The sequence below is a fragment of the Argopecten irradians genome, chromosome 5 (assembly GCF_041381155.1).
Source record: "Argopecten irradians isolate NY chromosome 5, Ai_NY, whole genome shotgun sequence".
NCBI classification, from domain to species: domain Eukaryota; kingdom Metazoa; phylum Mollusca; class Bivalvia; order Pectinida; family Pectinidae; genus Argopecten; species Argopecten irradians.
Window position 1 is genome coordinate 28,238,214 of NC_091138.1, and position 14,615 is coordinate 28,252,828.

General features: G+C 34.4%; 1 protein-coding gene across 5 annotated transcripts in view; it reads left to right on the forward strand.

Annotated features, from left to right (window-relative positions):
• The first annotated feature begins 1,986 nt into the window (after positions 1–1,986).
• The window catches only part of LOC138323423 (uncharacterized), a 111,191-nt gene continuing 98,562 nt past the window's right edge, over positions 1,987–14,615 (forward strand). For 3 of the 5 annotated variants that reach the window (XR_011208544.1, XM_069268030.1, XM_069268032.1), the window contains exon 1: positions 1,987–2,816. Coding sequence is in view for 4 of the 5 variants with exons in the window: in XM_069268030.1 (XP_069124131.1) it covers positions 2,706–2,816 (111 nt within the window). In the remaining variant the exon portion in view is untranslated. The remainder of the gene's footprint in view (positions 2,817–14,615) is intronic. The other 2 variants (XM_069268033.1, XM_069268034.1) reach the window with 2 other exon arrangements.

A 14,615-nucleotide genomic window follows, 5' to 3' on the forward strand; every position in this document is an offset into this window, starting at 1 on the left:
TCAAATAGATATTTTGAATTTAAATATACGCGGTATCAAATTAATAAATTTACAAAAATAGATGATAAAAAAACTATCGGAAAAGATACCTCATGCTATTGAGTGTGGTTTTCAATATTTACTAATTGAGTGTGGTTTTCAATATTTACTAAATTAATCAGGTGAGCGGTACAGGTCCTATGGGCCTCTTGTTCTATACGCTATACTTTTAAACTTTTGAACTAACTAGCAGCATCTAAACCTGACAGAAAAAGAGTGAAAATTATACAATTTGATGAATATTAGTAGAAATATCAAAGAACCACGTTATGCACGTGAAATGATAAATCGTTGACTTCATGATAAAGAATAGAAAATAAAAGTACCTACACAATACTACATTGTACAGCCGAGTTTTTGTCTTGGTCTTGTTTTAATTCAACTTGACTGCACATTTGACTATGAATATTGTCTATGCATTTGCTTGTTTAGCATAAACTATGTACATATTCTATGTGTAAATAACGAGATTCACATTTTCATTATGTAATGATGAATTTATGATGACGGGTTTTTGTGGAAATTCCCGTCATAGCGAAAGATAAACGAAATTCTGTAAAATGAAAAAAAGCCTTTACCGTATAATGCAAATAAGACAACTACATTTTTAAATCACAATTATTTGAATCAGAAGTCGATAGTAGTATAGCGGTAAATTATTAAAGATGCTCCACCGCTGACAAATGGTATTTTTTCACTATCAAAAACAGGAGCAGACGATTGAGTATTTTTCTTCAGTTGCAAAAGTTACTTACTTTATATCATTACCATCATTGAAAAGTTGAGCTTCTAATTTTACTTTAAGTTAAAAATATGAAAAATAATTAATTGCATCCCTAAAAAATTCCGTGTCACTTTATCCTATATGGAATGAAGTACTAATTGCGCATGAACCAATGGCGAAATAAATTATTTTATATTATTTTTTGTGTTAATTAGACATATATATACACGATTAAATACCGATTATTGTTCAAATGATGAATATCATTTATGCTCTGTCGGCGGTGGCGCATCTTTAAATAATGGTATAATTATAATATATGTATTCTGTCATCCCTGATATTTCGGATGATAGTAACCCCTGGAATATCTTGGATGGTGTTTTTGTCAGTGATAGTAACCCCTGGAATATCGAGGATGATGTTATACACTCGTGTATACGTGTCGATCTCTAGAGGTTACGGCTGAACGCCCAAGTTGCTATGTCTGTGTCTTTCATTACGTGACGGACTATTCAGGTTTTCTTATAATTCCTAGTGGCTTCTAAGTTTCAATATGATTTCGTGCGTATGGTCTGTAATATGTAGAAGTATAGGTCAGGTTCACGTGCATTATTCGTTTCATTCCGAACTACAAAGGTTTATGTACCGACTCTGTCGCTATCCGTATTGCTTTCATTAGACATTAAACTTCAGAATTTTCGTGTTTTTACACGTGTCTATTTATATTTGTATATTAGGTCTGTTTTAGATGTGTAGCACAAAAATATATCTTAGATTGTACAATTTTCATTGAAATTGTGACGTTTTCCTGGCTTTGTGTGTATTGTCCATAATGTGTCGGATTGCACAGGTTTCCAATAGCCACCTGGCGGCTGTTTCTATGTAGTGGCAGTGCCACCGTAGCTCCCTCGTGGTTAGGTTGACCAGCTGATTACGATCGATCACACATTGTAGATGTAAAGGAGAGAAGTCACAGGCGAGCTTTAAAGTGAACTACCAACAAAGGCTACGTATACCGACCATATAATGAGCCTTTTCTCATGCCATAATTAGTCTTGACATAACGAATGGGGTTATTATTTTTTAAAGTATGGTTTGGGCACCCCCTAGAAGTGTCGATTTTCACCTTGGGTTCCGCTTATATGGGGAAATGATAGGCAAATAAGGGACCACACCCATAATAACTCAGTTGAGTGCGTTCGATGGCAGGCAGGTCTATATTATAGCGGCAGTGTATGAGACCTACTACACAGGACTACAGCACGCAAATCGTTATTTAGGACAAAAGGAACCCCAGACATTTTTGCACTGTTACAGTATATGTTGTTGTACGCCGGTGTATGTAGGTACTGTATGAATGGGAGAAAGGACGAGTTCCCATTGGTTAAGTGTTACGTGACGATAGACAGAGTTGGGGCTGCTGGTATGGGGTTAACACCACCAGGAGTTATAGTCGATAATAACACGCCTCATAACCGAGCGTACGGTTACACGTGAATGTGGGGACACGGGGCTTCATCAGTAACGTTAAGGTTCACTACGGGGATAAGCTACTGCCAGAATCCCCCTCCCGGATCCCCTAAAATCTCGTATTACGATTTGTGGTGTCGCTCCACTTCGCCGCTTTACGGATGACGGCTTAAGAGGAAACGTGTAAATTTCAATAGTGATTTTAAAGCATGTGAACGTCGGTGAATGATGGAGAGAATCTAGGAGTGTAACATGTACACATGTACACTGATACCGTGTATGTACACAGCTAGTGTATGTGTGTGTAAGTTATAAAATATGGCAGTGTTACACTTCACGCCGATGTCAACACGGAAATATTTGGAATTTATTTTTTCTGTACTATGGGATGTACCTGTCCTGGAATTCTGAGGGGGTCAGTCCGATGAATTCTCGGACTCTAGGAAGTGTCCGAAATTGTGCCGCAATCAAATGGACATTACTTTTCAGCTGATGTCCAAACTAGGATCAAGGTTTACTGTGATTTCTGTGGTTCTCTGGTCAATCATTTCAGCGTTGTCTCCACTGGTAGCTGTTACACAGGTAAATAACATCACTGGTCATCCGTCAAAATAGGTGACGGCAGGTTTACTACAGAGGCGGAGTAACTTAAATACAGGGAGGTCAAGTTATCAGCTCGGGGGTCTAAACGACACTAGACAATGATATGTAACCGCCATATCTTTTGTAACGTACATACAGCTGATATACATGTATATGATATTGTAGTGCTCTCTCATTCTTTAGTACTGTCTGGTGATTACGTCCATATACTGACCGCAGGCTATCTTAGAGTGCTACATTTCGTCTGTTCATTCTAATTTACAATAATTAAGTTACATTAGCCCGTTCGTCTATCCCAGTAGCCTAATGTCAGATACAGTATAAGAACCAACTATGAAGGTAATAACCCGTGGGACATGATAAGTTCTGTGACTGCGAATAGAAACATTCATCATTGATGTGTACTTCCACGTGCGTGTTAAAGTATGTGCACGTCTATGTATACGTGTATGATTTTCATTGTGTATGTATTCATATCCCGTTGATATATGTATGTATCTACATTGACTGACACAAGTTTAAAGTATGATTCACTATGAATTTTAAACAAAGAAACTGCGAAAACAGAATTAGAAAAACAGAATGTAATCCTGAGGCACGAAGTAAGGTTTCTATACATGTAATCTACACAGTAACATACATCAATACATTGCATAATATACGAGGGTTGACATATATTTAGTTGTATATTTAATGGTTATTTATAAACTAAATTGTACATTGTTTTATATGGGGTCAAAGTTTTATATCGTTGTTATACAAAGAGTCTAAGTAGTTAGTAATACATAATCATACTTTAACTCATATTAATACATTGTTATACAAGGAGTCTAAGTAATACATTGTACATTGTTATAAGCATGTAATCTAAGTTATACAGTACATTGTATGGAGTCTATGTTATACATTGATATACACGGAGTCTATAAAGTTATACGTTGTTATATACTGGGAGACTAATTTGTACATTGTTATACAGGTACTATGTTTTAACATTTGTACAATGTTATACAGGTACTATGTTTTAACATTTGTACAATGTTATACAGGTACTATGTTTTAACATTTGTACAATGTTATACAGATACTATGTTTTAACATTTGTACAATGTTATACAGGTACTATGTTTTAACATTTGTACAATGTTATACAGATACTATGTTTTAACATTTGTACAATGTTATACAGATACTATGTTTTAGCATTTGTACAATGTTATACAGATACTATGTTTTAACATTTGTACAATGTTATACAGGTACTATGTTTTAACATTTGTACAATGTTATACAGGTACTATGTTTAACATTTGTACAATGTTATACAGATACTATGTTTTAGCATTTGTACAATGTTATACAGATACTATGAATTAACATTTGTACAATGTTATACAGGTACTATGTTTTAACATTTGTACAATGTTATACAGATACTATGTTTTAACATTTGTACAATGTTATACAGATACTATGTTTTAGCATTTGACATTTGTACAATGTTATACAGGTACTATGTTTTAACATTTGTACAATGTTATACAGGTACTATGTTTTAACATTTGTACAATGTTATACAGATACTATGTTTTAACATTTGTACAATGTTATATAGATACTATGTTTTAGCATTTGTACAATGTTATATAGATACTATATTTTACATTATTACACGGGGAGGAAGTGTTTACATTGTTATGTAGGGAGTTTACATCTTTATTCTTAAGTTTTTTCTTGTCCTTCAATGGGCTCCTTTCACGTGTATTGTACGTAAATACACGCGTATTTCCTGGCACAAATCCGTGGGCGTGGGCCGCTGGAAAGCCACTTGGATGTGAATACACACAAAAACACTGCTGATGTTGGCCCACGCCATTAAAATACAAAATACCACAAATACCCAATGTCAGATTTGTGTACCAACCCCAGCAGTCTGACCAACTATCAAGCTTGCCAGAATGGGGGATAATTCAGGGTGTCCGTAAAGGAGGATATTGTTCATTTCGGGAGCCATATAGTGCCATTCATTGTTGGGGATGTGAGATATAACAATCATCATGGGTGTTCTCTCTCCATCTAATGTCGCAAATTTGACCCCATCTAGCGTGTCCATACATATACCATCGTGTCCATATAGAATCTTTCCGTTCCTCTCAAGATTTCGTTTCACATGTCCAATTTACACCCCCACACCAACCCTCCCTCTATCGAGTGTCTGGCTCGAATACCTTTGAAATCGGGGATCCATGGCAAAAGTTGGAATATTTTCCGACACATATCCGACACATAAATAATTCATAGCTTCTTCATATGTAAGACATTCTCAGCATTATTCCTTAAATGTCATTTCCATTTCACTCTTTTTGTTATTATTTATTTCCTGTCGTTGCGAAAAGTACGCACATGTGTATGTTTTAGAAGTTTTTTTATACCACCAAGATGTTTAATTTATAAGAACGGAAATTATGACCACTAAAAATATAGAAATAGCATTTGTACATGTATAATCCTTTTATAATACAGTAAATATCAGTGAAACGCGATTATTTTACTGACAAAATTAAGTAACTTAAAGGGTAGTAAAACACAGTGATTTTAGTAACAAAATAAGTAACTTAAAGGGCAGTAAAATGCAGTGATTTTACTAACAAAATGAAGTAACTTAAAGGACAGTTATACCCAACTTAAATCTACCACTGTGTCGCTATGACATAGTGTCAAAACAAATCCCGGCAGCTTACGAAATTTCTGTATCAAATTAATAAATTACTGACGCGCGAGGTTAAGGAGAAGGACCCTATATGCATATCATTTGAATATGCAAATTACCACTGAAGGCTCATATACACAGATGGTTTTTTTTTATCTTAGGAGCCGATGAATATCTTAAACGAATAATTGAGAAGCCTCTGACTAATTAGATGACTAACTGCCGTGTATATCCCCGGAATTATAACACCAGATTTAGCATTATCCATATTAGGATATACATGTGGTATACTAAGGATATATTCGTTAGCCCGCTAGCTGTTTTCACCGAAGAGAACTTTTATTCATGATCATCTAAGATTTACAATATTTTGAAATTGTTTCTTTATATGGTACTATTTGGAATTTCAAAATAGTTTTGCTCTAATTGTTTCGATAAGTCCTATTATTTTTATGAAAAGGATAAGGTTTACCATTTCTGATGCCATAAGTAAATGTTATCGTATCTCTGCCCTTGTGCTAAAAGTGATATGTTTGTTGGTATTATATACCCCAAAATTAGCTGATATGAACATAAACCGGGAGGGGGGACAAAGAGAAAATATCTTTCAAATGAAGAAAAACAAGCATTTAGCATGTTAAAATGATTATGTAGGTGTTTTGAAGTTTGATCTAAACTTGTAACCTGTTAATATAAGAGAATGTAACAGATTTTCATTTTGACAGTACTCTGGCAACTGGACCATTACTGTATGTACATATAGTCAGCTTTTACTGTATAATCTTCCCAAGATAAAAACACCAGAAAAATATATTATTTCAAATACAGTACCGTTAATAAAAACATATTTTACAACCTCTAAGCGCAACTTTAGAATTTAAACCTTTTTCTCTTCTTTTTCAACTTCCGATCCCTATTTTATCACTTTATATTACTAAAGGTTTAGGGGACGATTTACATTCTCAATCTTTGCTCATAAATAAAGTGTTTTGGTGAATATTTTTTAAAGTTGTGCCGTAACTGGACAAGAATTTTGTTATGTTATTTTTTCTTCATTAATCTATTGAAAACCACAAGGTTTGATGAATTAAGCTGTGAAAGTCATTCAAATGACTTCAGATGCCTTATAAATATTAGCTACAACAAATACATTATATACTGTAAAGTTGTTGTATTTTATGCGTTATGTATGTTTAGATAGAAACATACCTGTAGATATCACTTTACAATTACTAATAACACTGTAAAAATGTGAAATGAAATTGTAGACCACAATTTGGCTTCATGGTCTGACTGTAGGTACTCATTTCAATTCACTATAGATGTAAATATCATGGTACTGCCAAAAATCATTTTCAGCCCTTATATGTGCTTGTAAAATAAAAACCTAGTACTGCCAAAAATCATTTTCAGCCCTTATATGTGCTTGTAAAATAAAAACCTATGGATTGAAAGTAGTGTAATTCTCAAAATGATGGTTACTTTTGGTAATGAATAACATATTAAAAGCTCATCTTGGTTCTTGAGTATGAAAAATACGGCACATATAACTTTAGGCAAACCACAATACAATGACCTGCCTCTATACAATTGTCACTATTTTATCTTACAAAATATAAATACAAACAACATAGTATATGTCTAAATCAGTACCTTAATGAAGGGTTAAAATGTCTAGACAAAGGAGAATGCATAGAAGAACTGTCTGAAGGGAAAGCTAAATAAACTATAATAAAAATCTTCAAAAAATAAATAGCGTCAAGAAAACTCGTTATAAATCTAGATTCCTACCTTGTAGGCGATTTAAATGTGAAATATGTAAATTTTTTCTTAACTATATAACGTTTATAAATGGAGGTTTTGGCTAAGTTACATAAAAGTCACCAATATAAAAGATTCAAGAGATGTAGATTTGTATGTTTTAGATGTGTATTACACTTAGAGAAAAGGCAACGTTTAATTGGTTTACATTTAATTGTTTTAATTCGTTGAAATTATTCACGCCCAATCTTTTTATTCTGCTCAGCTATGGAATTTGTATCAACTTTAATAATTTAATTGTGTTTACTTTGACTTTAATATAATTCATAATTGCCCGACAGTATCAAGCGAATATATTAGAAAATTCCTGAAACTTTCTAAGATATTAAATGAAGATTGATGTAGACGGATAATGAAAAACTACGGAAATGACTCAAATAAGGGAATGTTGGAGAGTTTAGGCATTAGAGACAAACTGTTTGAATGACATACACGCAATATTTGTTACAAAAAATAATAATTTTGTGTAAACGTAACACAATATGTAGCACACCGGGGACACGTAATATTGTGAACTCCGGGATCCGGTTTCATGATGAACTTTCCATAACTTTAAAGAATCCCTTAATAACTAAACTTTCCATGGGAAAATATTACAGATTTTAAGGAAGGTTCCTTAACTTAAAGGATTTTACTATAGTTTACACAAGTAATGCTTTCCTATGGAGATTTTTCATTTAAGGAATTCCTTAAAGTTCAGGAAACTGGGCCCAGATTGTGCCTAAAATGGTTGTAACCAATAGAAAAGAACACAGTTCCCTGCGAGGACATCTGGTCTTAGTTCCACAATCGTTCATAAAACACGTCAGGCCAATTAGAAAATGATCATAATGCCAGGATAGTAAAGCACATTTTTTTGAGTTAATGTATAATCATGTTGACCAGTGTAGTTGCAAGCAAATACTATCCAAATAGTAAAAAACAAAACCTTAATTGGACATTGTAGTTGCAAGCAAATACTATCCAAATAGTCAAAAACAATGCCTTAATTGGACATTGTAGTTGCAAGCAAATACTATCCAAATAGTCAAAAACAATGCCTTAATTAGACAGTGTAATTGAAAGCAAATACTATCCAAATAGTCAAAAACAAAACCTTAATTGGACAGTGTAGTTGCAAGCAAATACTATCCAAATAGTCAAAAACAATGCCTTAATTGGACATTGTAGTTGCAAGCAAATACTATCCAAATAGTCAAAAACAAACCTTAATTGGACAGTGTAGTTGAAAGCAAATACTATCCAAATAGTCTAAAACAAAACCTTAATTGGACAGTGTAGTTGAAAACAAATACTATCCAAATAGTCAAAAACAAAACCTTAATTGGACAGTGTAGTTGCAAGCAAATACTATCCAAATAGTCTAAAACAAAACCTTAATTGGACAGTGTAGTTGAAAGCAAATACTATCCAAATAGTCAAAAACAAAACCTTAATTGGACATTGTAGTTGCAAGCAAATACTATCCAAATAGTCAAAAACAAAACCTTAATTGGACAGTGTAGTTGCAAGCAAATACTATCCAAATAGTCAAAAACAAAACCTTAATTGGACAGTGTAGTTGCAAGCAAATACTATCCAAATAGTCAAAAACAATGCCTTAATTGGACATTGTAGTTGCAAGCAAATACTATCCAAATAGTCTAAAACAAAACCTTAATTGGACAGTATAGTTGCAAGCAAATACTATCCAAATAGTCAAAAACAATGCCTTAATTGGACATTGTAGTTGCAAGCAAATACTATCCAAATAGTCTAAAACAAAACCTTAATTGGACAGTTTAGTTGCAAGCAAATACTATCCAAATAGTCAAAAATAACGCCTTAATTGGACAGTGTAGTTGTAAACAAATACTATCCAAATAGTCAAACACAAAACCTTAATTGGACATGTAGTTGCAAGCAAATACTATTCAAATAGTCAAAAACAATGCCTTAATTGGACATTGTAGTTGCAAGCAAATACTATCCAAATAGTCAAAAACAAAACCTTAATTGGACAGTATAGTTGCAAGCAAATACTATCCAAATAGTCAAAAATAACGCCTTAATTGGACAGTGTAGTTGAAAACAAATACTATCCAAATAGTCAAACACAAAACCTTAATTGGACAGTGTAGTTGCAAGCAAATACTATCCAAATAGTCAAAAACAAAACCTTAATTGGACAGTGTAGTTGAAAACAAATACTATCCAAATAGTCAAAAACAAAACCTTAATTGGACAGTGTAGTTGAAAACAAATACTATCCAAATAGTAAAAAAACAATGCCTTAATTGGACAGTGTAGTTGCAAGCAAATACTATCCAAATAGTCAAACACAAAACCTTAATTGGACAGTGTAGTTGAAAACAAATACTATCCAAATAGTCAAAAAACAATGCCTTAATTGGACAGTGTAGTTGCAAGCAAATACTATCCAAATAGTCAAAACAAAACCTTAATTGGACAGTGTAGTTAAAACAAATAACTTCCAAAACAAATACTTAATTGGAAATAGTTGAAAAAAATAATCCAAATAGTCAAAAACAAAACCTTAATTGGACAGTGTAGTTGCAAGCAAATACTATCCAAATAGTCAAAAACAAAACCTTAATTGGACAGTGTAGTTGAAAACAAATACTATCCAAATAGTCAAAAACAAAACCTTAATTGGACAGTGTAGTTGCAAGCAAATACTATCCAAATAGTCAAAACAAAACCTTAATTGGACAGTGTAGTTGAAAACAAATACTATCCAAATAGTAAAAAAAAACCTTAATTGGACAGTGTAGTTGCAAGCAAATACTATCCAAATAGTAAAACAAAACCTTAATTGGACAGTGTAGTTGAAAACAAATACTATCCAAATAGTCAAAAACAAAACCTTAATTGGACAGTGTAGTTGAAAACAAATACTATCCAAATAGTCAAAAACAAAACCTTAATTGGACAGTGTAGTTGAAAACAAATACTATCCAAATAGTAAAAAAAACCTTAATTGGACAGTATAGTTGCAAGCAAATACTATCCAAATAGTCAAAAACAAAACCTTAATTGGACAGTGTAGTTGAAAACAAATACTATCCAAATAGTCAAAAACAAAACCTTAATTGGACAGTGTAGTTGAAAACAAATACTATCCAAATAGTCAAAAACAAAACCTTAATTGGACAGTGTAGTTGAAAACAAATACTATCCAAATAGTAAAAAAAACCTTAATTGGACAGTGTAGTTGCAAGCAAATACTATCCAAATAGTCAAAAAAAAACCTTAATTGGACAGTGTAGTTGAAAACAAATACTATCCAAATAGTCAAAAACAAAACCTTAATTGGACAGTGTAGTTGAAAACAAATACTATCCAAATAGTCAAAAACAAAACCTTAATTGGACAGTATAGTTGCAAGCAAATACTATCCAAATAGTCAAAAACAAAACCTTAATTGGACAGTGTAGTTGAAAACAAATACTATCCAAATAGTAAAAAAAACCTTAATTGGACAGTATAGTTGCAAGCAAATACTATCCAAATAGTCAAAAACAAAACCTTAATTGGACAGTGTAGTTGAAAACAAATACTATCCAAATAGTCAAAAACAAAACCTTAATTGGACAGTGTAGTTGAAAGCAAATACTATCCAAATAGTCAAAAACAAAACCTTAATTGGACAATGTAGTTGAAGCAAATACTATCCAAATAGTCTAAAACAAACCCTTAATTGGACAGTGTAGTTGCAAGCAAATACTATCCAAATAGTAAAAAAATGCCTTAATTGGACATTGTAGTTGCAGGCAAATACTATCCAAGTAGTCAAAAATTATACAAATGGATGATGTATCGTTAATTCATCAGGCGGGGCACTAGCTCCCCTGAAACACCTGGTCTTCTTACATAGGATTCGTAATTTTATATCTTTACATGAAACTTTTGCTGGCTGCATTGGTCCAAAGAAATATATTACCAAACACCAGGAAATTCTTTGTACAGTGCGTTTGCAGCAAACGTTTGTCCATGGCTAGAATGGCTTTGTTTCAAAGAAAAGGGAAAGTATATAAAGATTTCATTTTTAGACATATTTATGACATCATCTTAATTTCTCTTCCTGCTCCGGGTGGATTCCATATTTATAGATGCGATTAAACACATGCCATTTGATACACCGAGACACCGTCTACAATACCCCTGTAATTATGTATAGGTTGTTAGGCAGGCATCCTGTTACAGTAAACAGTTAAATAATTATTAAGCTAGGAAGGGCGTTTCTTGTCATTCACACACTCTACATGTTCTTGGCACTTAGGCGCCGCCACAGACGAATTGAGTGACCTTCAATGGTCTTGCGGTCTGAGACTAGCAAGTCTGGAGGTTCTACAGCATGACCTTGTCTGATACCCTGTTAGTCAGGCTTAAGGCAGCTTCCTTTTTACAGTAACTAAGTGTTAGCTTTAGGTTAGTTATAGATGAGCTCAGCGTGTGGCTCTGGCTTTGAAAGTAAAGGTTGAATTTGAAGGTCGTGTATAGAAGGAGTTTAGGGTTTAAGTTTGAATTTGAAGGCCGCGTTTAAGACGATTTTAGGACTAAAGGTGGTTGAAGTTGAATGTCATGATTGGGGCGATTTTAGGACTTCAGGTTGAAGTTGAAGGTCGTGTTTGCAGTACATTTTGGACATACAGTTGAATTTGAAGGTAGTGTTTTGAGTACGTATAGGATTTACAGTTGGTCGTGTTTGGAACGATTTGAGGACTCAAGTTTGAAGTTGAAGGCCTATGCAGCGATCATTTCATTGACGAGTTGCCATTGACAACGTAGACGTTTTAGTTTTGTTTGGGAGTAAATGGTTTGAATAGTTGCATTTTGAATGTGTTTGCGTCAGTTTTATTTACCGTGCCCTCAGAGTTGGAGATGTTTTATTCCTGATACAGTTACCATTCTTTACGGCTGCATAAAGATTCAACTCATTATTACTGTGACTTGGGACTATAACAGATGCAGTGCTTTTACATGATAAGGGACTGTTTTCTGCAACTTATAAACACATGTGACGTTCAAGCTATGACGTGTTGGTCGTGAAAGAGGCTTTCACGAATCTCGTAGTCGTTGACAATACGCATGCTCAACTGCATGTTAAGTCGAATTTGCTTGTTTGCGGTTTGCTTGCGATGTCCTAATTCCAGAAGAATAAAACACTTAAGACTTGACTTCCATCGTATGGCGCGTGATCGGACAATCAAACATGTTTCAAGTTAGTCAAGGTCTTTATTGACATGTTGTAAGCCATTTGGTCCATCATTTAAACAATTCACAATACCATACATCATAACAAGCCAAATAGGCTTTCTATTGATGTTGGACTGGTGAGGTACTGGTGAGATACATTAACATACACGAAAAAAGGTTCCAAAGACAATTAGCAGAATTAGAATTATTGATATTCTTTAAACAAAGGAAGCTGATATATGTAATTCAAAATCGTATGTATGAGACTTATCGAAACCCATCGTATTTATTATATCTGACCAAAGTAATTTTATTTGGTTCCTGTGTCGTATTTGACAAGTGGAAATAAAAACATATGGCATAGCTGACCAATAGTATTGACACGTTGGCAAAGAGTGACCAAGGTCAAACAAACGTCGTGATTCTAGGAAAGCGTTCGAGCTTAACTGTTGACGATTGTGTCAAAGGCCCCAACAATGCAATGAAGACTATGTGAAAACGTTAAGGTCGACAATGGAAAAATGTTGTTATCTCAATTTGACACAGATTTGTATGAGCTAGGTCGTTATGGAAGCAGAGAAGACTTATTTTCGTTAAACCTGACACAGTCTTTAAGTAACTCTGATCTTTATTTGGACGTTAAACAAAACACATTAGTCACTTAAGTTCCTTTCGGGTAGTTAATATTGAACTTATTTTTCACCATAATTGTGTTTCGCATTTCTTCCCTGCGGAGGTAAAAGCTCCCAAAATCAAGGCGTGTCTTTGTGGACTAGTTTGTTACATTATAACTTGATTACCAAACCTAAATGCTGTATATGTCTGTACTCTCGGATCCCATCCGCTGAGGAGGCTAGCGAGCTTCGCTCTTCCAACTATTCATTATACTGTGTGAGGTTTAGTGATTCGCAATCCTCGTAGTGTCTGTATAATAAATTGATATAACTTGTTTCCTAATTACTGTAGAATAAATAATGTTCAGGACGCCAGGAAGCAACGTGAAGTTTGGACGTGATGGATCGAAAGTCATTCTGTTCTTTATATGATCTGTCCATTTATTTGTCGGGGAATAAATGTTACCCCACCCAGCCGCTTAAACTATGTGACAGAAATCAGACAACAACATACGTAAACAATTGCCCCTCTGACAGTACTGTAATATGGCGCTGTGCTGTACCGTCCGGACTTGTGTAGGGTGTGGTCACTTTGGTTGTCTGTGTGACCACCTGATATGTGACCCCGAGCCGTCCGTCAGTGTCTCGTAATGCTAATTCTGTGTCACTGTATGTAGACTAGATCAGTATATAATTATATAGGGAGCCTGCCCTCACACGTAATTGTATATAATTATGGTACCTGAGCTGACATTTGAACTAGTCATTTGTAGAGGTCAGCGACTCAGCGGACATTCCTCAGTTATACACCATTAACAGTCGGTACAGTTTGAAAAATAAATAGTCATTCAGACAACACAATAACTTGGTAAGGAAAAGGAACTGTGATAAACTTGTTTTCAAATCAACAAAAAGGAAGGCCATGTTTCGGTGCTCAGTGCTGTATATTGTTTGTACAATTAATAAAAACACAAAAATGACAGTTAATAGAAGGCTAGTTTGGGAGGAGACAACTCAATATGAAATCGCATGGCACTTGTGAGGAATGTGGTACCAAAGAGTGGAGATTGATGCTGTAACGTTATATATAGAAACATGGATTCGGTTTCATCTCTATGACGCTTGAATGTGAGAGTGCCAAATGGGCGGCAAGCGACCTTCTCTATGACGTCACGTTGCCGATATTGGAGAGACTCCACAACATATTTGTGATAAGCGCCACCAGGGGAAAACACCTGTAATTCCTATAAAGTATGGAAAAAACATTCACGCTGCTCTGTACGCAAAAGTGCAGCCAGGAGAAGGTCGTTAGCTGTAGCATTAAAGGACAGTTAGATCGCTGTGTAGTTCTGTCAACTTGGAGACGAAAACCAGGCGCCTAACGCACTTAACCATTGTCTTATGACACTCGTACCATTTGTATGGAATGGCGGG